General features: G+C 40.8%; 2 protein-coding genes across 3 annotated transcripts in view; one reads left to right on the top strand and one right to left on the bottom strand.

The window, feature by feature from the left end:
• Window positions 1-918, bottom strand: part of LOC146657551 (solute carrier family 28 member 3-like) — a 44,555-nt gene extending 43,637 nt beyond the window's left edge. For both annotated transcript variants that reach the window (XR_014914072.1, XM_085425708.1), the window contains exon 1: window positions 801-918. Coding sequence is in view for 1 of the 2 variants with exons in the window: in XM_085425708.1 (XP_085281834.1) it covers window positions 801-884 (84 nt within the window). In the remaining variant the exon portion in view is untranslated. The remainder of the gene's footprint in view (window positions 1-800) is intronic.
• A 3,403-nt stretch (window positions 919-4,321) lies between these two features.
• ntrk2a (neurotrophic tyrosine kinase, receptor, type 2a) overlaps window positions 4,322-27,113 on the top strand; it is a 113,259-nt gene continuing 90,467 nt past the window's right edge. The window contains exons 1-9 of the mRNA XM_085425707.1: window positions 4,322-5,139; window positions 8,106-8,180; window positions 9,429-9,500; window positions 9,934-10,002; window positions 10,889-11,037; window positions 21,429-21,562; window positions 22,487-22,619; window positions 22,863-22,934; window positions 23,133-23,360. Of these exons, the coding sequence (XP_085281833.1) occupies window positions 4,880-5,139; window positions 8,106-8,180; window positions 9,429-9,500; window positions 9,934-10,002; window positions 10,889-11,037; window positions 21,429-21,562; window positions 22,487-22,619; window positions 22,863-22,934; window positions 23,133-23,360 (1,192 nt within the window). The 5' untranslated portion in view covers window positions 4,322-4,879. The remainder of the gene's footprint in view (window positions 5,140-8,105; window positions 8,181-9,428; window positions 9,501-9,933; window positions 10,003-10,888; window positions 11,038-21,428; window positions 21,563-22,486; window positions 22,620-22,862; window positions 22,935-23,132; window positions 23,361-27,113) is intronic.

Raw genomic sequence — 27,113 nt, 5'->3', positions numbered from 1 at the left:
AATTGAAGATTGTGAATTATTATGTAGTTTTAGTTTGCATTATTCTCCTGAATTAGAAGAAGGTGATAACTATTGCATTTGTTAAACTGATTTGCATTACATTAGACTGCTGATTTATTGTGAATGAATGACATTGTTTTATGATGCATTATACTGCTGAGTTATAAGAAATACTGTTCGCAGAAAGTCATCGCCTTATTTGTCTGATTAGAAGAGAACAGAACATACTGGAGTTTTCTGCCCCAACTCAGCAGGAGCAGATAAACAGGGAGCCAAGGTTGTAGCTTAGGCGCTGTGTGAGAGAAAGAATGTGAATGTTCAGGCTTTTATGATAAGGTGGGGCCACTAGAGGCTATAAGAGTTTAATCAATGCTCCACCATTTTGAGATCTGATGCTGTCTGCGTACGGTGTCCATCTCCCACGCGTGTGATCATTAAAATCATCGTTTGACTCAACCCGGCCGGACCAGTGTTGTTGTTGTGGTTTTTCCTCTTGTATCCATCCCCAATATTTGAATCCGTAACAGTTTTTAGTTAACTGTAATCACCGTGCCAAGGGTGAATCTCCATGTGTTGGCTGCAGGTGTAAATATGCCGCTCTAGCTCAAAAAACATTTGAGTTGGTTTAATTGTCCTCAGAAGCCTCAAAGTTTATTGTCAACTTCAGTAAAAGTCAGAAGATAGATGTTATTTTAATTATTAAATATAAAACAAACAAACAAACGTAGCTCAAACCATCTTGTAATCGAAATGATCGAAAAGGTTCCAGTTCTTTTAAGATTGTTTTATGCCTTACTTACCTCTGATTCAAAGGCCTCATTGTCATTTCCTTGTTTTCCATCCTTATTTTCTATTATATCCAGCTCCATTTCCTTGCTCTTCATTGACTGTATGTCAGGCACTCACTGGAAGACTTTAACCCCACCTGTCCCAACCTTTTCCCCTCCCTTCCTCCTTTCAACTGACTTCACTCCCCTCTCGAATAGTGTCCACTATTTGTTACTAATGCATGGCTACTAAATGGCTTCTTCTTTTTTTGGACTGCTGTCTGCTTGGATGATCAGATTATGTAGTTAAAAAGTCACAGATGGGATACTTCATTGTTCTTTTGCTGACAGGGATGGTTATTGGTGCATTACTTTCTAAAAGCTTCAGTCATTTCCTTTGGTCCTTTAGCAGCCTGAGAGGACACTCTGTATATGTGCAGACTTTCTAAAATGAAACAAAGCAGAAGTTCATCACTTATTAGATTAAACTCCCAGCTCACTGGAAACATTGTGTTGTACCTTCTGAAAATTGGCTTTTTAAGTATCCCGTCTGCCACTAGAGAGCACTGGTGTATAATCTGTCAGTAGAACCACAATTCAAATGACTTGTAGAGGTTGAAATAAGTTCACGAACCCCCGTGACATGCTGTACAAAACCACAGTAGTAAAGAAACATCAAAACAAAACATTTATATGTAGGAAAATCGATAACAGCGGAGCATAACTGGAGGCATGTTGAACCACTGACAAAAAAAAAGAAAAATAAAGAAAACTTTTAACTTGACTTTCTTAAAGTTAAAAGAAAATTAAGAACAATTTCCAAATTTTACTTCCTTTCATTAAAATTGCTCATCATGTCATGCATTTGTTCCTTTTAATCACAGCTCTGCAGTAATAATTCTGTTCAGAAAGTGACATTCAGACAATTTTTAGACTTGTGGGTTCCACTGAAGACTACTATCTCCTCATACTTTGATGTAGCCAAAAAGTACATTAGAAAGAGAAGAGAGGAGGGAAATAGTCCAGACCGACTGAGGTTTGTCTCTCCACGGGTTGTGTGTTGTGTGCCAAACCGCCTCACATTTACTGAAAGAAGAAACACATTCACCTCAGCGATGTTTTCATTACATACTCCCATCTACTCACTGGTCTGCTGTTCCAGTCATGACCCGGGTTCTGTTACTCTCAGCTTTGGGCTAAAGCAGCATATCAGCCCCTTTCTGGTCCCAAATAAATAAACCGTAACAAGTTCTGGTAAAAGTTTGGACTTGAAAATGACAAGACATTGTTCCTCATCTTGTGCAAACCTGAGGTAACAGCCGTAAGTACACATATTATGTTCTCAGTCAAAGAAAACCCAAGAACAGAATATGATGCAACAACAGGAAGCAGCACAGGTGGCTTTAATGGAGCGACATGATTGCAAAGCAGCGGCCAAAGCAATTATGACTCAACAACGAATGACTGTGACGATAAAATAGGCGATTGGGATTCAACAACATCTGATCTGAAAGGAACACAGGGGAGACTGTGATGATTGTATACTCGACTGTCATCACCTCGAAGTGGATATTTCTGGGAGCAATCTAATCCTGTATCTAAATGGACCCATCAAGAGATTAATTGAATATTATTTGTAGCCCCAGTTTGATGGTTATTTGCAAATACTTGTAAAGATACAAAATAGTTGTGAGCATAATGAATGAAAACCGATGCAATTCACCAGTCTCCACACAGCCAGAGGCAAAGATCTTTACATCATGATGCCATGCTGTTATGGGGGGAGCTGGATGACATCATGAGAATGCGCACATACATCAGCCTCAAACAGAGTTCATCGTTTATTAATAAACAGATTTATATATTTAAATGCCATCTCTGATTTTTATTTCTAGAGCTGATTCATTTATGACTCACCCACTAACATTTTGCAAATGGATGTGTTTTTCTTTTCTTTTTTGTGAGGCAGAACTCATCCAAAAGAAAGTACTTTAAAGGAATGTCCCATCTAATTTCAATAATTAAAGTCTGACTCTAGATAAGCTGCTTATTTTATTCAAAGAAGCTCGTTTTTGGCAAAGGGTTATCAAGATATGACATGGATTAAACCCTATACTAACTGCCAGAGGGGTATGGCTGCCAAATGAAACGTCCAAAGAGACACCTTTAACATATTTGAATGTCAATTTATGCGCGTACAGTTTAAATACATTGAAAGTGGTGATTTAAACCATGAAACATGCTGATTCACAAGAAGCCAAATGTATTGTGTGCTGTGGTAGGCGCACAGTGCTGTATGGAAAACCCATTCTGAGGATGACAGACGGTTCGCCTGGTGTTATTAATATATCACAGACCTGTAACACAGGTTGCATCCTGTAAAGGAGCAGAGAGGAATCTGAATATTCTGTTTTTGTCAGACACAATTTTTTTTAATTGGTACACCCACGTTGCTCTGTGCAGAGTGCATACACCCCAGTTTGTGAGGCAGACACCCACCAGATTGGTCTGCACACAAACAGGGCTCCATAATTACGCTCCTCTATTCAGCAGCACTGCCTGTGCGTCAGCACAAACGTCATATTAGAGCTGCACATGGGGGACGGAACATTGGAGAGGAGAGGAGAGGAGAGGAGAGGAGAGGAGAGGGAGCCTCGCAGATGTGGTGTGCTGGGGCTTCTGCTGCTTGCAGGCAGATGTTCTGTCATCCTCTGTCTCTCACTTATAAGGTGAACGACTGTGGAGGAGTAGCTCTGTTCTCCAGTTGTAGAGAGCAGGGAGAGACCAACTCTTATGTTAGCAATTCATCCAGCTGAAGGAGATCTGGCCTATAGCAACAGGGTGACTGGCATACAGCCGTATAACTTGCACTCTAAGATGACATGTTATTGATTCAGGTCTGGTTTGGCTGAGAGCCTCTGATCATTATGAAATATGGCCTAATGATTTAATATGGTGACGCCAGGTGAAGTACATGCCAGCTAAAGACCTGATGATCAGTGATTGCTCACTCTTTCTCTGTACATATTACATCCAGCCTGCATCTTTAAGCATCTCTCAGCTCAGTTAGAAATAAAGCTCCAGGATATTTAAACACAGTGGGCTACTCTAACATGTCGAATGAGGATTAAATAGGAAGCGACTGCGAAAAACAGCTTTGTTTTTCATTGATTAGCTGTGTACCGTTCCAGAAGTATTACAGCCAGATGATAATCATAAAAACGATGGCAACAGTGTTGATGAGAATGATTACGACAATTAGAGCCTCTAAATTGATAGCCCCTTGTATCTCATTTAGTCAACGATCTGAAGCCAGGTAGCGGATAAATTAAGTAAGCTGTTCAGAGCACAGGTCTTTCCACGCCTCTGTCTTTCTCTTTATGTCAGATAAGGACGCTCACATCTTGCTACAAGGAAACTTAACTAAACCAAATGAGGATAAATTATTAACCAGACAACACGCGTGGAGAGCGAGCACAGGCTTTGGTGATGTGCCCCTTGAGCAAGAAACAGTTGTGCTCTTCCCCTGACCCTTCCCCCGGACCTTCCTGAGAGCAGGGTACGAGAACCGGTTCTCTAAGAGGGCATCGGTGATGTTTATTCACGGCGTGCATTGATGCTCCTTCATCCTCTTCATCCCGGCGAAGGTGAGGTGCGGTGCTCACCTTCTGACTGTCATTTTGTACACCTACATCACCACCACCACTAACAACAACCGAAAATTACCCTCCACACACGACAACTCTGTCGGGAGGAGGTTCCGGTGCTTGTCAGCTGAGAGAGAGAGAGAGGGGGAGAGCGAGAGCGATCCTCCTTGGCACACATTGCCAGTGTGGCAGTGAGATTTTGACTAACTGGCTGACTGACTGGGGGATTCTGGAGGAATCACACGGGGAAGGGACTACACGCTCTCCGGTTTTCTCTTTTTCCCACCCCTTTCTCTCCTTCTAGTCTGTCATCGCCGGAGAGGTCGATGGTTTTGTAGCCTGCATCCATCTCAGCGGATATTTCTCCTCTCCTCTATTGGCCGAACCGGGGCTGATCCCAGCCAACCTGGGCCGGGCCGTGGAGCTATTCAGCGAGCCTTATAGCTGAAGTTGGCGGCACCCGAGATGAGCGCCTTGAGACCCGGGAGCGGGGCTCTCTCCTCGCCGGGGAGACGGTTTGGGTCGTGGCGGTGCTGCTGGTGGTGGTGGTGGGTGTTGGTAGTCGGGGTGGCGGTAGGTTCGGGTGATCCGTGGATGTCCGCCGAGGCATGCCCCTCTTCTTGTTCCTGCAGCAGCACCAGGATTTCTTGCGTGGACCCGGAGCGGGGTATCAATGCCTTCCCCGTCCTGCAAACCGAGGCAGAGATGGAGAACATCACCGACATGTGAGTTTCCCTCATAAGCACCGGTTCACGGAGAGATGTGAAGCTAATGCATCAGGGGCAAATCAGCATATTTTTCCCGACTTTATCCTTTTCCAGCGGCCCACATTTCCCAGAACTTCCCAAATAAAGAAACGGCATCCTTCACCCCTATTCAGCCAATTGTATGGGGAGCTGACAGATACACAGTCAGCAAAGAAAGCGGCCCAAATGTTGTTTATTTCTGATGTGATGAATGAATTTTAAAGCGAATTCGTAAATCCATATCACTTCAGGTAGGATTTTAAGTAACCGACAGCCTACACTTCTTTCCTCGTTGGCAAGGGTTTGCCTCAGAAAGGCATCAAGTGCAACCCACATTGCATAACAGACTCTTTGGCATCAAGGGGCACATCAGTCTTTCGGCACCAGCGAGGAAACAAGCTCGTTTAGAAATGAAATGCAACTGAAGCTGATGGGCTTTATTCTAACAAATAGACAGCTCAGTCTGCGCGCGTACGTGCTCGTGTTTGTGTGGAGACGCCAGACACTACAGTCCAAATATTAGCACAGACACTTCCCAAGATGGCTTATATGAGTGTAGGCTATCTAAATGAACCACACAGGCGGAGAGAATCGATGCTGAAGAAAGAAAAAAAAGAAAAGTGACGTTTTTCTTGTCAGACTCAACATTTTGCTGGCAGTCTCTTTAAGGTTGGTCGGGCGCAAGATGCCATAAATCTCAGTGTGTGTTTAGATGTACTGTATCATCTCCTCTCCGGGCTGTATTTGAGCTTTTTCCACTCACATTTAATGAAACGTCACTTGGCCTGAAAATGAGCTGAGGCACCTCTGCAGCCGAGACAAATTAAACGGGAGATTAAGGTTTTTAATTGCGCCAGCATATTTCTTGGCAAAGATAAACGGCCTTGTTGGTAATGACTTATGTCGGAGATAAACAGTTTTTATCGGCGGCCTTGGAGAAGCCTTGGAAGCTCTTTGAATGAGCCAGTGTGGTGAAAAGCACTGACTGAGTGCTTGGCTAATGTAAACAGACAAATTACTGATGACCGTGGAACTGCTAATTCCGAACGACCTTGCCAAAAAAAAAAAAAAAAAAAAAAAAAACCTACTGTAGGTCATCGTGCGCCCTGTCGTATGTGCCGTTTTTGGTTGGACTTAGTTTATGACAGTTGATCTGAATCCTCAACAACTGGTCAGAAATCGATGTGCTGTATGGGTGTAACAGCTCACACAGTCTGCGGTGATGTCTCTTTTGTGCCCTAATGTGTAGCCTGCGGTATGTATATGCTCAGAATTCCAAACAAATCATACTTAGTCACCATCTGTTAAGAAAATATCCTTTAGAGGGGATTCAGGGAGGTGGCTGTGCTAATGACTGGATAATACAGACAATCATAAATGGCAATGTGTTTTGTTACGCACAGAAAATGCCCTCCTGCTTAAATACTGAAAACATAACCACGCGTACAGAAAGAGTTTGTATATTCACGCTTGTACCCCTACACCGACAGACAAAGGAGGCTAAAGCACATATGTGGGTATAATAATGGTTATTTAAAAGCTCAGTTAAATTCCTGCCAGCTCACTAAAACAGACATTCAGCGACGGCTTCGTCAAACATGTGCACACTTGTGTTATTTGACAGCAGCGTTATTATTCATCAAGACTGTCTGCTGTTCCCCTTTAGACTCTTTTGCAGGTGTTTATTTTATTTTATTTTGTTTTATTTTTATTTTTTAAGAGCAGACACCGAGTGACTAATTGGTGATTTATTTCCGATCGCAAACGAGTTCGTTCCACTAAAATCATTTTGTCACATTGTCCATGCATCACTGCCGTCAGGCTTTAGTAGTACAGTGTGCTCCTTATTGAGAGATACATTTCATTATCACCAGATTTTTTTCCCTACGTTTTTTTTCTAGTGGATTGTGATGGGAAATGAGGGGAAGGAAAGGATAGGTGTTGTGCACAAAAGGTTTTCTGCAGCACCCCAGACATGCAGATTGCATGGTGTACTATTTTAAGGAATTATATTCTTATTTAACCACCTGTATCTATGTTACTTACCCCCCCCCCCCCCCCCCCCTTTTTTTTCAAAGGGGCAGAAAACAGGCAGCAAAACACTAAGTAATCGGAAGTAAACACAACATCCACTTTATATGCAAGCCAAACCAATTGCATTGCAATTTAGAGCAATCACACTGACCAGTGCTACTATGGTAGCAACCCCCTAAATTCACCAGGACCCCCCTGCTAAACAGGCCATGTGCTGTCCCTTCAGTCCTAACTCATTTATTTTTTCACTTGCATCAACTAAAATGTAATTATTATGGCATACATTGAGAAACATGAACTAAAAGTTACACCTGATGAATTTGCAATATTTCCCAAAAGAATTGCTCCTTCATTTCTACAGCCTTCAACAAATCAATCAATAGAGATGGTTTTTCTCACTCACTGCTTGTCTACCCCCTTGGAAAAAAACACATTATTTACTGACCTTGTGATTTAGCAAGGGAGTATGTGCAATAAGTGCAGGACAAAGGGCGGTGCTGTGACTGTTACAGTGTGTTCCCTTGATGGGAAAGACTGTCCAGAGCTTTTGTTTAGCTCTAAATGTTCTCAGAAATCCGATCCCGAAGCTGTGATATTCAAAGATCGCATATACTGCTTTCCAGCACACATTCGCACAGCTAAATTCATTCACCCAAGGGAGTTGCCCACAATCATCTCCTGCTGGCTCTAGAATCAAGTGCCATGCACAAGTGCTGCTGAGGAAAAGAGGCGAGAACTGTTCCTTTTTCACTGCCCTCCCCCATCTCCTACGTACCACCTGCACGCTTTCCAGAGTCCTTTTTTTTCATTATTATTTTATTTTGGTCCCTCTGACTTTTTGAAATGCTTCTGTTTATGCTTCCACCTGTTAACAAATGAGCCGTCTCACCAACGCTTGGTTCTCTTGACAGTTACATCGCAAACCAGAGCAGCTTCTCCTCCATCAGCGACAAAGACCTGCACTACTACAAGAATCTCAGGAACCTGTGAGTCTTTAATGGCTTATATTACCCATGTACCCTTTGAGGTCTGTCTGCATTATTTTAAAGTGTTCTTGTCCAATGTTGGACCCAAACAATAGGCAGCATTTCTATGTACATTCTCTCCTCTTTTTTACTAGTCTTATTCATTTATTTCAGCCTTGTTGTGTTTATCACTGCATCACACAGTGTTTTGTCCAGTTCTGCACTTCTTTATCTTAATTTGCTTCTTTAAAAGAAAAAAAAAACTATAACCACTAGCAACCACTTTCTTCTACCCTGAAGATAAAATCTGTTAGGAAAATGCTACCTAATTTCTCAACCAGTATCCCATTTGCCAAGCAAATTAGCACAAAGCACATATCCACAGTGAGTGTGCTGTATGGTTTTCATTGTGGCTGGACTCATGGGAAAACAGCTATAAATGCAGGAAGTCTTAAATGCTGTGTTTAAGCTTCTATCTGAAACAAATGTCCCGTGTGTCTAAGACACGCTGCACAAACACTTACACTCTGTGCTGTGTTAATGTAATAGTGTGTGATCTGACTAGTCATACAACAATATTTTTGTTATGATTCACACTTTTAATGACTAAACACTCAGCCCAAGTGATGCCACACCATCAGCTGCAGGAGATAACATCGCACCAAACGGCAATATTGTCTTACAGCCTCACCTTAACTGATAAAGGGCAAAGACTTTATGCATCCCGTTATAGCATCGTTGTGTAATGCCTGTTGTGTATTAATATTAATTTTTTATGTACATAAAAGCATTTCTATTGGGGTACCATTTACACTATGCCCAGCGGATCCAGTGTATTAGCTTCGATTAGCTCTGATGGATGAAGTTTTTATTGGAGTTGTTTATATAAACGTCATTTTAGCAGAAAGGGAGACTGATATAAGATTTTAATATGAAAAACAACCTTTGTTTGTCTCTGTCAGTTTGCATCACAGACATCCCTATATTGGACAGCCAATAACAGAAAGCGTGTCCTCTTTTAAATCTCTAAATGTTCATCATTTGATTAGTTCTTTGGACCTAAATTGTTCTACTTTCTAAAAAAAGTGTTGTGTTAATATATATATATATCCTGGTTGTGGTTTGTAGGTCATATAAGACAATAAGGAGAGCAGAATATGGGTTACCAGGTTCTTATTGCTGGCACATATCCTCGTCTTGCCTGGCTTGTGATGTGAGACAAATGTTCATGAAGATACTGATGATGTTCTTGCTTTTGTTTTGTGGCAGAACGGTGACCAACAGCAGGCTAACATATGTATCAAAGCTGGCCTTTCAGAACAACTTTAAACTGCAGTACTTGTGAGTAAAAAGTCATGCTGTTTATTCCTTCCCTTCGATTGAAAATGTGTACCTTTGCAACGCAATGTGAACAAGTCACACTGTGAAGAGAAAATTAATAAGTAAGAAGAAAAGCCAGTGAAGGCAGTGAGATTGATGAAAAACGAAGTCTGCTACAGGTTAACAAGATTTATAATTGATAGTCAAACCGTGATGCAGAGTCAATATAATTAAAGTTTAGTTTGATACTTATTATATTTAATTAATGCGACACTTAAGGTTAATTGTGACAGTCTGTGACAATGTGTGGGGAAAACTTTAAATGAGAAATATAATACAGGCTTATTAGTGTAGATAGAAGCAGACATGTGCTATTAGTCCTAACAACAATCCACTACTTTGCTTTGGTGCTACAAACACTGTCTTCTTCCCTAATGTTTGATTTAATTTCTAGGAATCTGAAAGATAACAACCTGTCATCCCTGTCCTGGAGGATATTCAAACACCTCAACATCTCTTATCTGTGAGTTCAGAGGAACCTTTGCTATCAGTCTTTCTATCCCTGTGTGTGTCTGTTGGTTTACCTCCTAGTTACTATGAGAGTCTTTAGATAAACACAAATACACACAGTAGCATCTGTAATAGCATCTTAGGTTTTTAATCTCATCGGTTCATAGTTCTATTTAGTCCGTAATTTTCCTCAAGCAAGAAAATGTTTTTTTTTAGAAGTTCTTGATTAAAGAGGAGCTGACTTTTTAGTTGCATTCAGAGTCCAGTCAGATCCTAATTTGAAACAGAGAGTCAGAAATAGTGACATAGTTGTTACGGGATAGTAATTCAACTACAAACTTAGGTTTATATTGGAACGCAACCGGTTGGTTGTATAGTAAGACAAAACCCTACAATAACTGAGTTGCCTGTTGCAATGAAACATGTCGCAGAGCAGTCAGTCTGTCTGTGTTTATAAATTACATGGAAGTTATCTTTAACCCTTTGGCAATCTGTCTGAGAGTGATTGCAGTGAGTCTGAGTCAGACTGTGATTGTTTGGAGACAAGTTGGCCCCCACCAGACAACCTGTCCAATCCCTTTGCAATCAAAAGTGTTCACCCAGGAGGTTGAGGTTGTATTTTATTCTTAGATTTATTTTCCCCGTTTCTATTTTTCCCCCGATTTAAAAGCTAAATAACAGCACAGAGAGCATGCAGAGATGTTAGTAGCAAAACCTTGTAATGTGACAAAAAAAGAAAAAAAAAAAACAAATCCCAGAAACACTTAACACTAGTGGTGTCGAACAGTTACAATTCCTCTCTTTCTTAAATCTTCCAAAATGTCTGTTACTCTTTCGTGCTTTGCTATGCTCTGCTTCTCACAGATCTTCAATGTGTGTGTGTGTGTGTGTGCTTCTAGGATCCTGTCTGGAAACCCTCTCCACTGCTCCTGTGAGAACATGTGGATCAAACTGTGGTTAGGAGAGGAAGCAGACATTCAGGAGCTACGCTGCATTGAGGACGGAGGAGCACGCAAACTGCTGTCCAGACTGACATTACCTAACTGTGGTAAGGGCGTGCGCACACACACACACACACACACACACACACACACACACACACACACACACACACACACACACACACACACACACACACACACACACACACATAGGGTAAGGACCTGGAAAAAACATTCACAAGCTGTAGCAGAGTGTAAAGCGTTGAAGCACCTGGAGGAAAAAAAATCAATCCTAATAGTTTCCTGTGCAAATATTTTTCCAAGGGCTTGCTTATATTTTGTCGTGTTCTTATGTATTTTTCATATGTCTGACACATCTGTTTTTATGTGCACAGTTTGTATAAATGTGTATGTACACGTGTGCGGTATGAAACTTGATATTTGAAGACAAATGTGCTAAGTGTTTTGGCAATTCTCAGGAGGTGTGGGGGTTGAATGAATAGAGACACTGAAGCTTGCTGTTAACACCTAAGAGGATAACTGTACAAAGAGTACAATTCATGCACTGACTACAGCCTCTGCAGTAATCAGTAATATATACCTACTGGTATGTGAGTAGGACGGATGTGCTGCACGGACGGCATTGCACTTACATGGAGTGTCGCTTAGCCTGTATATTGTAATTTCCCAAGACACTGTGAAGTGCAGAAAGCTACAATGTCTTATGCATGAGCAAGCAAACAAATGACCAAATAAAAGCACGCACACACACTTAGAGCCTCACTTTCACAGGGCTTGAACATGTTGTTTGCTCTCTGTTGTGTGTCACCAAAACGCCATCAGCGCTGCACAGACTGATTTATCTTTGTCCAGTTGGTATTTTTTCTCATGCGATGCACAGATTAGCTGCTAGATGGAGTAAAGTGAAATGACCGACACACAGGTTATGCATGTGTGTGCCGTTTGTGAGTGTGTGAGGGTTGTGTTGTCCTATAATACTAGGCGGGGTAGGCTTAGCCTTTCTGGACAGGTGTCCAGCCATCCGATCAAAAGTTACGAGTGTTCATCTTCCTGTTTGCTCTAAATTTCATACATTTATGATGTGCCATAGCGCTCTATTTCACTCCTCTGGTTAACCCAGCATGTTTAATGTGATGATAGGTTTTAAAAAATGGCTGCAAGTTCTGTTAAACCTGTCAGAGATTTCCTCTAATCAGAAGTTCATGTATTAAAATTTTAATTTGGGGAGGCTCTGACTCAGGAGGTAGAGGTCCAAGTCCTTCAGCCTGCAAGTCCAAGTATTCTTGAGCAATAAACCAACCCCCAAATTGGTCCTGATGTATCCACCGTAGGGTGAGTGCATCCATGATAGAAAACCCTTGGCTTGTAGCAAAAAGCTCTTCAAGTACCAGTCCATCTAACAATTAAATGTGCGTTAGATGGGTTCAGTATTCTTGTGTAGTTCTATAAAAGTACATGCTTGTATATTGTATCAATTAATGATCCCACAAGCATCAGTTCATTTTGATAGATACATACCACTGCATGCTGGGAACATTGCACAAGAGCTGCAGTTTTGCACGACCCAGTTGTCTAACCATAATTTGGCCCTTATTAAACTCGCTCAAATCCAGGCGCCACAATGAAGAGGTAATCAGTGTTATTTGCTTCACCTGTCAGTGGTCAAAACGTTATGCCTGATCGGTGTATCCTTGTAGTAAAAAGGTCTATAAGTACCAGTCCATTTACCAATTAGATGCGTGTTATTTCCAGTATTCTTGTGTACTTCTGTGCATGCTTGTATGGTGTATCACTGAAAGCTCTGTCATTACATTGAATGTGCTAGATTAACCAAAGGAGAGAGAGAGAGAGAGAGAGAGAGCATCATGATGTATTGTACGGTACACGCTTGTATGCTTGTAGTAAAAAGGTCCATTTACCAATTAGATGTGTGCAATGTTTAACATTCTTGTGTACTTCTGGGGAAGCATTGTATTGAACGAGCAGGTGAACAACATGAAAACAAGGCTTTTATATTTATTATTATATTTATATGTACATGTGTAACCTGGGGGAGGAGATGTCTAATGAAGCTATTACATTATGTCTCAGTGAGCCGTCCCTATTGATTATTTTCCCTTTTGCTTTTACTACAGAAACTACGAGGGTATCGATTGTAGAAGTATTCGTCCTAAGTATTTTCACACACACGTACCCACAAAACAATCTGGCCTGCTTTTATTCTGGAGGTTTGCAGGGAGCCTGACGATGTGTGCGTGTGTGTATTAGCTGTGCTGCTATTTTAGAGAATAAACGCACAGATCTTGATCGTTGCCTGTAGAAACCATCATATGTCTGCTACGTATGTCAGTCGTACGTAGAGCTTACTTAGAGATTTTGTTTTGTGTTCCTTCCCTGTTCTTTTCCTCGCCACATGCAGAAAACAAAGAAACGCTAGTTTAGTCAGGATTTAGTTTATTGCGCGTATCGTTATCAGAGATCATACAAAACCTGCCAAATTTGTGCATCGCTTTGCCTAAGTTGCTCATCTATTCCTTCTTGCTGCTCACCTGCAACAGCAGCATGCTAGGACTATATGATGCTTTGTGTAATTCAGCACATAGATGACATCATTGACTCTGAAAGTTGCTGACTGTATGTACTGCAGTAAAATGAAGTGTTATAAAGACCATCTGCACTGTGTCCCATAGCAGCAGATTTCATTTCCTTTTCCACTGAATCATCATGTTTTGTTCTCTAGGAATAAAAAGACAAAACCCAACTTTTCTAGATTTATGGAAAGCTGCAATATTATAAGCAAACCCCACAAAGATGATCACATTTTAAAAGCAAGAAAAGACGCTTTCCACAGATTTAATCAAGAAACGTTTCTTTGACCTGCCAAGAAACACAGTTAATATTATAATAAAGAATTATGTCTTTACAGTCCTCCACATACAATTACTTACCACATAAGTGTAATGTCAGTTTAAGTACACTTCCAGGACAGGCTTCTACAAACCACAAGGCTTTTATGCTTATGGGAGTGTTTATGAAGCATGAATGTATAAATGTCAGCAGTTATTTGACACTTTATTCTTCCCTTCTTTATATCATCTGTATGAATTTTTCATGAATCATTCTATTTTGGACACTCTTCTGTTCATAAGATGTGTCAAATTACAGCTTGACCTGTCTCAGAGTCTGACCTGCTCTCATTCTCTGGATTTGTTGATTTTTTTTCCAATCGTGTGCACTGTATCTGTCTCAATCTGGCATTTAGAGCTTGAGTTTGACCAGAGTAAGCAAATAAAACTTGTTTTCGCCTTTCGGATGGGGAGTGCACCCCAGTTTATTTTAGTAATGTGGCATTATAAAGGAATTTTCATGTCAGACTTAAATTTATAAGAAAAAAATCATCAGTCAAATCCGCTTTATGAGCCTAATCATGTTTTGGGGTTTTGTTTTAGCATCTTTGTTGTTCACAGAGGAATCAATCTGGTGAAAAATAGCTCTGGGCAATCCGGACACTCAGGGCACAAACAATAAGTTAGCTTGCAGGAAGCTAACAATGTCATTGATAATTCCTATTGATCTGTCCCCTCTACCTTCCCTCCATTAGCAGAGGATATTTTTGGCATTAGCACAGTTACAGCAGGGCCTCTGGAGAGGTGGGCGGGGGACCCCCTGGCAGAGTGACATATGAGTAGGAGGACATGGTGGGGCAGGGGTGCCAAATAATGCCCCAGGGCTAACAGTGATACACCAAAAAAGACCTTTCAGTCTGGCCAAACTGCTAGCCCCGCACTTCATGCTCATAGTTCTTCCTCTTTATTTGGCATTTTCCATCTGCCTGTCTGCTTTATGTAAAATCTTTCTGTCTGTGGGCCTGAACATTTCTGAGCGACATTATGAAGAAGGCACAAAGAGGAAATGCCCATTGATGCCCTCGGGCCGACACTGATCTCACAGGCGAGCCTCATACGATTCTCCGTCTGTGGACTGTTTATGGTTGGAGCTCCGCCCCGAAAGGATTACAAACACAGAGCCTGTTCAATGTGCAAAATAAAAACATCAGCTGTGTCACTCAGCAAAAATGTTGGCAACGGCAGGTGTTTAACAGTCCCGCTGTTTCTTAATAACGGGGTAATTAAAACAAAACAAAAGAGCCATATTTAACTCTTTATAAAGTCTTTCATTTTGTGTCCTTCTCTCAGTTCCTTCTCCCTTTAATGCCACGCTTGTTAATGGTAAGAAGGGCAAGTTTAAGCTTTTTCCACCATCGCTCTTATAACACCTTTAGCTTCTGCTAAATGAATCAAATTCCATTAAAGTGAATAACTGAAACCAGCTGTCCTGAGCAAAGGGTGCTTTTTCCCGGCGCTGTAGAAATTATAGCAGATGTATTACCAGATTCCCGCTGGGCACATCACAGCACAGGTGCACTCTGCCTTCATCTGTGTCTCTCTCAGTTAGTCATTCCAGTCAAACACGCAAAATGACAGTCAGTTGTTGCCCTTAATCATCTATTTTTTTTGATTGCTGTTCAAAGAATTTTTGCCTCTGTCCCCGTCATTTCCTTTCTGACTTAATTGGCTTTACCATCCAATCTGTGCATAGGCTTTTGAATAGTTGTATAGTAGATAAAACTAAAATTCAGCAGCACAGGCAAACACAAAACAGACCAGATGGCTTCTGTAAGAGTTTGTGGACAGGAAATGCTAATTACATATGTGAACTTTCCTACATGTTAAATAGTGAGGAATAAAGCAAGACACAAAAGATTTAGTAAGTATATTATGTCAGTAAAGCAGTTGGGAGGCACAACACAAAAACACATGACAGATGAGGCAGATTGTTGTATTTGTAGCTTGTAACCTTGTTTTATGAGGTAGCTGAAGTTAAAGTAACAGGCCTGAGAAGTTCAGCTTAATTCAGTTAAATTGTATTTATCTTTATAATGTAAGATAAAGACTCTACAATAAAACAGAGAAAACCACAACAATCAACAACCGCTTGTGAGCAAACTTGGCACTTGGCAACAGTGGCAAGGAAAAACTTCCTTTTAACAGGAAGAAATCTTCAGCAGAACCAAGCTAGGGGCAACCATCTGCCACGGCCACTTAGGTTAAGGGGAAAAAAAGAAAACAGAGGGAAACAAGAACCACTCAGTGCATTGTGGGAAGCCCTCTGCTGTCTAGGCCTGTTGTATCGTATCTTAGAGAAGGCTCAGGGTCACCTGATTCAGCCCTAAATAAATACTCGAATTTTAAGCCTAATTTTAAAAGTAGAGATGGTGTCTGTCTCCCAAATCCAAACTGGAATCTGGTTCCACAGAAGACGGGCCTGAAAGCTGAAAGCTCTGCCTCCCATCCTACTTTAAACAGGAACCACAAGTAAATCTGCAGTCTGAGAGCAAAGAGCTCTAATGGGGTGATGTGGTACTATGAGGCCTTTAAGATAAGATGCAGCCTGATTATTCAAGACCTTGTATGTGAGGAGACGAATTTTAAGTTTGATTCTGGATTTAACAGGGAGGCAATGAAGAGATACAAATATAGGAGAAATGTGCTCTCTTTCTAGTCCCTGTCAGGACTCTTGCTGCAGCATTTTGGATCAACTGAGTTCTTTTCAGGGAGTTTTCAGGACATCCTGATAATAATGAATTACAGTAGTCCAGCCAAGAAGTAATAATGCATGAATTACATTTTCAGCATTACTCTGAGACAGGATATTTCTAATTTTAGAGATATTGAGCATATGCAAGAAAGCAGTCCTACATATATGTCCTGGTCTAAAACGACTGCAAGAGTCCTCACAGAGTTACTGGAGGCCAAGGTAATGCCATCCAGAGTAAGCATCTGGTTAGACATCATGTTTCTAACATTTTTAAGGGTCAAGCACTATAACTGCAGCTTTATCTTAATTAAGAAGCAGGAACATAGAGGTCATCCAGGCCTTAATGTCTTAAGACATCTCCTGCTTTCCTTCTAAGGACATACTGCTGTCATTTTGAAGTTTTCATAACTGAAGGATTCAAGAGAGATTAAGAAGGACAGTTTGTGGGAAAGAGGACAGGCGGTCAAAACAATTCAATAAACAATCTTTATTAAAAATGGAAGAAAGTAAGTTCTAAGATTTTGAAATGAGCCAGAAGGATGTCTTTTTGCATAGCTTAACCCTTTTAATGTGGAAAGGAATTACAGCCATTTACATTTCAGTGATTGTGTCTCGTTCCCAAACAGAAGACTGTGTAGAGAGAATCTTTCTCAAAGCTAAGATGACTTTTCAACGCTATTTAACCCAAACCGCAACTTAGCCTTAATTTAATTGCCATAAAAATATTTCCCTAAGAATAGTGACTGCTTTGCATTTTAATGCACAGCATTTATGGTGTGAAAAAATGCATATAAAAGCTTTAAACCTTTCAGAAAGACAGTAGGATCCCTAAAAGTCTGAACCTAATCAAACAGTGCTCAAAACGGGAACAACAACTTTAAACACTGAAAACTGAGACATATAGAACATAAATCTGATTCTCCTGGTTTAAAGTTGTGTTTTCATTCTCAGTTAGATATTTTATTCTTTACACTACTGCAATTTTCTTCCTTCCTGGCAGAGAGAGCTTTTACCATAACAGAGGAAGCAGACTATGTTTGCAGGTGGTACGTGTATAAGTAGCATCCACGTGAAATACAGGACCTGTGGTTTCCCAGCAGAACATCGCCAAGAGCATAGCACTGCCTCTGTTGGCTTGAGTTCTTTCGATAGCGTATCCTGCTGTCATCTCTCCTCCAGGAAGATGATGTGCACACAACCCGATGTCCATGTGAAAATAAAAGAAAATGTGATTTGTCGACTCAGATGCTCGGATGCTCGATGTAGATGTATTCAGTAGTGGATATATGGGTCAGCATGTCTACTCTCAGCATTCTGCAGCAAGCTGTGATGCACTGTGTTCTGACACCTTTATATCAAAGGCAGCATTAAGGTTTTTAGCCACACACAGGCTAAGCATAATGACGTTGTGACCATGTCTTTGCTGCCAGTTCACCAGTCGTCCTTCCTTGGACCCATTTGGCCAAGAACACTGAGGAACTCGGTACAATAATTTAAATGTGGCCTAATTAAAATAAAAAAAAAGTGTAGAGAGATTCAAAACTTTCGAATGATCTGATGCTGGAGTTAAGTGTCAGCCTGATTGACTGTAATCTCAGACAAGAGATCAGCAATCATTAACACATCATCCTCCTCCCTTTGTCTCTGCATCATTTGTGAATCCTTCACAGTGCATGAACAGCAGAACATTGACAGGTAAACTTATGGACAGACTTTGTGTTGCGTGCCTCAGTGCTTTCCTCACCTCTCTCTGCTATACATTTTGTCAGAAAACTCTCTTTCTGCCTCTGCATTGCCTCAAAAAACACATCATTATGATGGAGCAGAAGGAAGGTTACATAATAAATGCTAACATTTCTCTGAACATCAATACAAACGTGCCTATTGTGGCCTGTAGCAAAAGCTAGCAACAATGACACTGAGTAATGCTGTCGCTGATGCCGTACTTGTAATTCATCACCCATTCATTGAACATAATCCTGGAAAATGAATGCAATATGGATTCCAGGTGTCAAGGAGTGTCAAGAGCTAGTATATGCATAGGTGCATCCAGGGGTCATTTGTGAAGTTTTCCCCACTTCTCTACCTGAGAGGTTGTCGTTTACAGAAAAGAAAGCTCTTTTGTGACACTAAAATATAGTCTTTAAGCAACGTTTACCAGAGCAATATCACAGTTTCTACTTAAATTGATCATTCTTGCTTATTCCAGTGCAACCTAGTAGTCAAATGACGATGCACAGTATCAGATGCAATGAACTTTGCCTCTTAACTTTTACGAGATTCAGTCTGAATTAGTGGTAAAGCAATGCATTTTCTTTTTATCTGACCCGTCTGACGTGGGCTTTGTGACCCTTGGCTTAAAAGTCAGATGTGCGATCCAGTTATTCAATTCAGAGTCATGGAAAGGTTGGAGACAGACCCAGCTGTCACAGGGTAAGAGCCAGGTTACACCCTGGACAGATGTAATCTGTTGCAGGGTTAACACAGAGAGACAGACAGCCATTCACACTCACACCTACAGTCAGTCTAGATTGATCTAATTAACCTAATCCCATGCATATCTCCATACAGAGCTCCAAGATTAGAAAATTTTTTTTTGTTGTGGAATCTTTAGACATAATTAATATTCAGTAATTTCCAAAAGACCAATCTTGATGGTACAACCAAGTTATTTCCAGGGTTTTATGTGTCAATATAAGATTAATATAAAACAAGGACAGAAGGACATAGACGCTACCACTTGGATGCATGTCAGAGACGGAATAACTCTGACAGCCTGAGTGGATGAGTGAATAATGAGCTGCTTTCCAAATAAAACACCTCTATACAAGTGTGAAGGCTACAGCAGTGTGGAAAAGACAAAAGAAAAAAAAATATTCAGCTGACCTTTTAGTACAAATCTAAACCCTGTTGTTACAGTGAGCATGTGAACTTCAAGTACAGACAAGTGAGAAATTAAAAGCAGCATCTGAATGTGGAACACGGAAAACCATTGCAGTTCCAGATGCTTCTGTTGAGAGGTCAAGGGGTTTCATGAGTCCAAGATGATGTGAATCAAATCCCATGGACACCAGCATCAGTTTTGAGCCCAGCTAAGGATCCATGGGATATCATGTTTCAGCACTGCACTGTATTTATTTGAAAAATATCATCAAATCACAAATTGAGGCAATATAAGTACAGTAATCTATTTATATTTCTACTCATAATAGAAGAATACTTGAAAATTCTGCAATGCATGACAGGAAATAACCTTAAAAATAAGAAGAAAACAAGCAGTTCGACCACTCAGATTTTTGTGCTCTTTAACCTTTATTCTTCCTTCGCTCTTATTGCATGTCGTCTTTATTTGTTTAAACGTATGTTTTGGAAAACATTAGCTTAAACGGTGACTCTAAATTGGCCATGGTTTGAGTGATTTGAGTGTGAGTGTGAATGGTTTTCTGTCTTTGTGTCACAGACTGTCACAATGTAAATGTCTACATCTCTCACAAGAAAACAGACCTACATCAATAACCACCGCAAAGTTCAGCCATGCCTTCACAAAAGATATGGCTCAACACTACTAACAGAAACATAGCTGGGATTTTTTAGTCAAAAGGCTGAATGAAAAACCATTTAGCTAGTGTCTAACTCTCTTGCATGAATATAAATGTCGTGCATCCCTTGCAGACACCCGACTGCCAGAATTTCCTCACAAGTGGCTGCAGGTGAACTATAGCGCGGGCTCAGCGCTGATACACGACACAGTTCCGTATAATTGCTGGTGTTGTCACAATTGCAGGGCGATCTACCGTCCATAATTACAATAAAACCCTTTTCAATCCCACTTGTTGATTCTGAAAACATCTAAGCAGCTAAAGATTCAGGATCACACACTGGCATGGATGATTTAACTACCATAATTGAACATGAGGTCATAACGATCCTGCTGCACTTACATCAAAATCACGGTGGTTTGCAGAGGTTTTATGCTAATTTGTTGGCTTCAGTGGGAGATGTGTGTGTGAGTGTGTGTGTGTGTGTGTAATGTGCAGCCTGCAGATGGCTGTAGTGGCAGTAGAAAGCTGATTTACTGAGAGCCTGTTAAGATATGTCGTTCTGATATAGTAGCTGGGCTGCCACCAGTGAAATGACTGGTTTTTACGGCGTCTCACAGTGATTGAGTGGGTTGCCGTAGTGATAAGTGGGTTGCCCTGGTGATAAGCATTCTGCCGACGGACAGAAGAGGTTGGAAACGGGTGGGGAGAGGATGGGGTTTGATAAGAAATCTGTCCAGTTTTTATCTGCAGTAGCTGTCGACACTCTTCTCTTCTCTTCAATGATGTTATTGGACAGGGGACAAAAGTGGCAAGACTCTGATTGAGTCTGATTGGTCATGCTCAGGTCACATCCTGGTCACCTATGTAGACACACACACACAAACATATATGCACACACACACAGTCACCAGTGTCTTTGCTTTGACAGGGGCTTTAGACTGTGTCCAATCAATTTAGTAGTTGGGCTGCTGAAGACATGCACTAGTAATCAGTGTAACCATCACTGTGTTTGAACTCTGTCTCTTTGTCTGACTGTTTGATTGGGGTGAGTGTGCTTAAATGAAAGTGAGAGAAAGAGAGCAGGAGATTGAATTCGAGCTCTTTCTTTGTGTGTCCCTGTGGTTGCGTGTGTGTGTTTGCCTGCTCTTGTCTTGTTGTCGAGGTTCTTACGTGATTTGTATTTCAACTGAGAAGAAAAAAAACAGCGGCCTTAAACAGGCCTTAAATCCTAAGTTTGCTTCCTTTCCTACCACTTCCTGTCCTGTCCTCTCGCCATCTCTAAACTTTACGTTCTCCTCACTCTTCTCTCCTCCTTTCTGCCCCCTTGCTGTATGCAGAGGTTCCCACGGCAACGTTAACCCCATCCAATTTGACCAAAATGGAGGGAGAGAATATGGAGCTGTTGTGTACGACCTCTGGTGTCCCATCTCCTGAGCTGTTCTGGGATATGATACGTGTCGCCTACTATGAGGTTAGGAGACACACACACACAGACACACAGTGTACCAGCACTGCTGTCCTACTGTTACAGAAATTACGATATTGTGCTCTATGAGCTTTACATTTCAGCATTTCAGTATTCAGACCATTTGTTGCTATGATACTGTTATTTTAATGTTCCTACTCTGATTTCCAATAAATGGCTTATTACCATTAATTATAACTGCATTTTGGTTGCTTGTGTGTGTTGAAGACTTCATCTCTTGCAATCCCCCAAAGTCAGGGAACAGGTTCCGTGAAAATGTAAAGACAGACTCCAGCCAGGCATTTTTGCCCACATGGCTGCCCATTACTAGCTACCTCACAAGTCTACAACAATCAAAGTCTTACATGTAAAAGATTGTAGTAGCTTGCCGTTAGAATTTCTTCCCCCAAAGACAAAAGCATGTACTCTGATTGATCCCCTGCTGAATTTGTAAGCTTGCTCACTTACAAAGAAATGAACAGTCTCTAATCTTTCTGTTAGTTTCATTTTAATGGAGAGAGACAGAATATCAAAACAAAACAAATTACTAAAAAAGTTTGACATGATTTGCATGTCCATGAGGGAAATAAGTATTTGATTTCCTCACAACACCAGAAGAAGGGTTTGGCTACCATAGACCGGCTGTGTCATCATAAAAACAATTAGCAATTTAGAGTATATTACTGTCAACACATACTTTTCCCTCTTGTTTAAAGTGCTATGAATGACATAACCCAGCGTTTCTAGTGTTTTATGCACATATCATGAACATTTAACAGCTTGAGCGTTATCGAGGTCCACTCTGATTTAAAAGTCAATTTTTACTTAATGTGGCTCTTGGACCTCTTAACATCACGATCTGACTTTGAAGACATTGTCTTCTACTAAGCAATCAGTTTTTGTTTGTGCGGCTGCTCTTTTCTCATGCAGATAGCGACATCGGGCCAGACTTCCAAGCTGCAACTGTTTAACCTGTCTTCCACGGACCACAACAGCAAGATCAGCTGCACAGCTGAAAACATTGTAGGAGACAAAGAGTCCTCTGTGGTGCTGAATATACTATGTAAGTTTATCCTCTGGCAAACTGCCCCAATTTAGTGAAGATTAATTTGTCAAAGCATCCCTCGATGCAGCGTAGTCTTTAAATCAGAGAATTAAAAGCTTGAGAAGACAACGGTTCTTCTCATCTTTTAATCTGTGTTCTTGCACGCTTCGCTAGTTTTTACCTTTGCCTTATCTTAGTTCTGTCTTCTGTTTGAATTTCACACTGTTGCTCTTAAACTCTCTTTTCTCTCCGCTGCATCAGTTCCTCCCAAAATCACAAAGCTGAGTGACGCAATTCCAGATCATCATTGGTGTATTCCCTTCAGCGTGACAGGTACAAGAGATGTCCACATGATTGTATTTAGTCATATTCTGATGTTTGATTTTTGTGATTTCACAAGGTCCCAACATAAAAAGACTTTCCCTAAGTCACACCAGTACCTGCGTAAATAGGGTAATGACATCTTTTTAAATAATGAAAACTAGTTAACGTTACTGGTTCTTTTGTATTGTTTTCACTACCTCTCTTTAGGAAACCCTAAGCCAACTTTCAAGTGGTCACAGAATGGTAAGCCAGTGAAGGAGGGGCAGTACATCTTCACCAGGATCCACGACTACGCTGAGAGAGAGTACCATGGCTGCTTGCAGTTGGACAGCCCTACACACATCAACAATGGGCGTTACAAACTAGAGGTTGCAAACCCCTATGGCACAGACGAAAAAGAAGTTGATGCTCATTTCATGCACATGCCTTCCGATGGTAAGATACAACATTATTGGATGTTTTATTTTCTGTTTCTACACCACTATCATCATGATGTCTGATCTGGTTATTAAAAAATTATCAGCAAGTTCATTTTTACTATTTTTTTCAAGAACATATGATATACCACTTCTTTTTTAACTAAATTATTAATTGAGGAAAAATATTCTTCATAATTAATAATCACAAGAACTAGACTATGCAATTTCTGGAGAAACAGTAGAGTGATTAATGCTACTGCTGGACTTGCTATGTTGTTAAGAAGTTGAAGCTAAGTAGACTGCCCCAAAATACTTTTGATAGTTTAAACTCTGGCACCTGAAACCATTCTGATAAATTCATGTCTAGCTAAGTTTTATTTGAAATATATTATTTATTTTTAACATCCTGTTAATTTTGTAATTTTACTTTGAAAATCTCACATTATTAAAGCATCTTGACAATGTCCAATACACAACTGGAGGCTCTGATTTTGATGAACTCTGATGAATTCTTTTGAAAATCAGACAGCTTTGGTCAACCGAATAGCTTTCTGTATTTAATTAATGGCTTTTATGTTGAAAGATCTACATGTTTTAAAGCTTACTGGTCTTCCATTAACAAGCTGGAGGATTTTGTTTTGAAAATCTTACAGCAACACAGTCGCTGTTGTTAGCTGCTGGTGGGGTTTTTGGACTATTTTGTGTTTTTCATGTGTGCATATGAAAAAGAGGCAGACAGGAGAAGCTTTGACACTGAGTAACACCGTAACATATGTAAAGCCATGACTCCGTATCTGTATGGCTATGGAGACAAACAGTCAGGAACACTGACAGACAAATAAATAAATTGTATGTAAATTTATTGAGCGGCCCCAAAAGTTATATATATATTTTTTTCTTTTTGTTTTACTTGTGTAGACCCGGAAAAAGACGTATTTTCAGCTTTTCTCAAAAAGTCCTAGATCAAAATATAATGGATCTGTTTTCGCCAGAAAGATGACACTGTTCTCATTAAGATGCCTCCAGGTCAAAGAGTGCAGATCAACTGGCATTGAGAAAAACACTGTTTGAAAAAGGAGAAATGTTCCTACTTTGTAGTCATGCAATGATGTCTGTAAACTGAAAACCATGAGCCTAGCAACAGGTTAGAGTTAAAAATTTCAGAAGAATATTTTTCCTTTCCCTGTCTGACAGTTAATTAATGTACAGGGTGGGCCATTTCTATGGATACACCGTAATAAAATGGGAATGGTTGGTGATACTTAAGTCCTGTTTGTGGCACATTAGTATATGTGAGGGAGCAAACTCCTCAAGATGGGTGGTGACCATGGTGGCCATTTAGAAGTCGGCCATCTTGGATACAACTTTTGTTTTTTCCATAGGAAGAGGGCCATGTGACACATCAAACTTATTGGTAATGTCACAAGAAAAACAATGGTGTGCTTGGTTTCAACGTAACTTTATTCTTTCATGAGTTATTTACAAGTTTCTCTTTGTTCACAGCCATTGAAAAGTCGAAGAGGTTAACACGTGAGGAGCGGATCGAAATTGTGTTGATATCTGGTGAACGCAGTAACCGGGTCATTGCAGCAGATTTCAATGCAAGACACCCTACGAGACCACCCATCTCCCATGCTACAGTTAGCAAACTGCTTGCTAAGTTTCGTGAAACTGGTTCAGTGTTTTATTTGCCAAAATGTGGATGCAAGAAAACTGTCACTAATGAAGAAACATCAGTGGCTGTCCTAGCTTCATTCAGCAAGAGCCCACAGCGTAGCACTCGCCGCATGTCACTGGATATTAGCTACTCACAAATGGCACCCTTACAAACTCCAGCTACTGCAGCATCTCAACGAGGATGACCCAGATCGGCGCACAGAATTTGCAGAATGGGCAAAACAAAAATTGGAACAGGACCCTAGGTTCACGCAGAAGATTTTGTTCAGTGATGAGGCAAACTTTTATGTGAATGGTGAAGTTAACAAACAAAATGTTAAGAGATATATTCTAAAACACTTCTTCAGCAGAGAATCAGAGAGGAGAAACACAGAGATTTTCTTGCTAGCAAGGGCAGCCTCCAGAACTGACACACCAAGAGTGAGCCTCAGAGACTAAGCACTGAGGACTGCCCTGGTCTTTTATTTATACACTTCAGTGAGCGTTTGTTCCATACATTGATATGTGGAGGTGTACGTGTGTGTGTGTGTGCGTGTGTGTGTCAGAGTGTGACCCCATAAAGGACTTCCCTAAACCTGCTGGACTGGAAGTCCAGCAGTTCATCTAAACAAAAGGCACTTAGACTAAAACATGTATAGCTACGTTAATCCTACCGTAAAACAATAAGACAAGGTACGACCTCTCCCATACTCCTAGGATGTGGGGGTGAACGCCAGAACACCCTGGGATGTTACAGACCTCCTAGGATGAGACATTCTTTCAATATGCCATCAACTATATACTTCTAAACACAAATGATTTCATACAGTATTCTACCATATGCAAACTTATATCATTAAAAGATTATACTGACTACTAAGTACAATTTTCCATTGACACAAAACCACCGCTATTGGTCTGACACTAACCCACATTGGATGGATCCCTCCAAGACTGTTGGAACAATAAAAGTGATGGTTTGGTGTGGTATATGGGGTACAACGATAGTGGGTCCATTCTTCAGCAATGGAAACCTCAAGGCCACTGGATATTTGAAATTGCTACATGATGATGTGTTTCCCTCTTTATGCACTGAAGCTGGACCGTTCCCTGAGTTTTTCCAGCAAGATGGTGCACCACCACATTATGGGTGCCAGGTCCGAGCATTCCTAGATGGACAGTTTCCTGGAAAGTGGATTGGTCGTCGTGGGCCACTTGAATGGCCCCCAAGGTCTCCCGGTCTGACCCCCTTAGACTTTTATCTTTGGGGTCATCTGAAGGCAATTGTCTATGGTGTGAAGATACGAGATGTGCAGAACCTGAAACTACAGATACTGGATGCCTGTGCTGGCATTTCTCCTGCGGTGTTGATATCAGTGTGTGAAGAGTGGGAGAAGAGGGTTGCATTGACAACCCAACACAATGGACAGCACATTGAACACATTTTATAAGTGGTCAGAAACTTGTAAATAACTCATGAAAGCATAAAGTTACGTTGAAACCAAGCACACCATTGTTTTTCTTGTGACATTACCAATAAGTTTGATGTGTCACATGGCCCTCTTCCTATGGAAAAAACAAAAGTTGTATCCAAGATGGCCGACTTCTAAATGGCCACCATGGTCACCACCCATCTTGAGGAGTTTGCCCCCTCACATATGCTAATGTGCCACAAACAGGACTTTAATATCACCAACCATTCCCATTTTATTACGGTGTATCCATATAAATGGCCCACCCTGTACTCTAGTACGACACATTCCACCCACTGAGATGAATGTGTTTTTTGTGCATTAATTGTAATAGTTTGGAAGAAAATCAACGAGAAGAGTGGATAAATGAGCTGCTTATTTTGGTCTTTGAACTATAATTCTGTGACAAATGGTGCAGGACTAGTTGGGTGCAAAACTTTTTTGTCCCTTTGCACCATAAATGGGATTTTTTCCTTTACGACAATCCCACCAAATACTGCATTTTGGCATTTTTAAGTACTGTATTTGAAGCAGCGTCCAAACTTTCTAGTCTGTTTAGCCCGTACTGAATATTTTTAATTTGATCATTTTATAGCCCTTTAATCTCAAGGCAAAACCTAAGAAATCGCCCCTTTTACAGC

Source organism: Rhamphochromis longiceps, linkage group LG12 (assembly GCF_057381845.1).
Source record: "Rhamphochromis longiceps isolate RC_006_pf linkage group LG12, R_longiceps_female_GT1.1, whole genome shotgun sequence".
Lineage (NCBI taxonomy): Eukaryota > Metazoa > Chordata > Actinopteri > Cichliformes > Cichlidae > Rhamphochromis > Rhamphochromis longiceps.
This window is presented reverse-complemented; position numbering and strand designations above follow the sequence as displayed.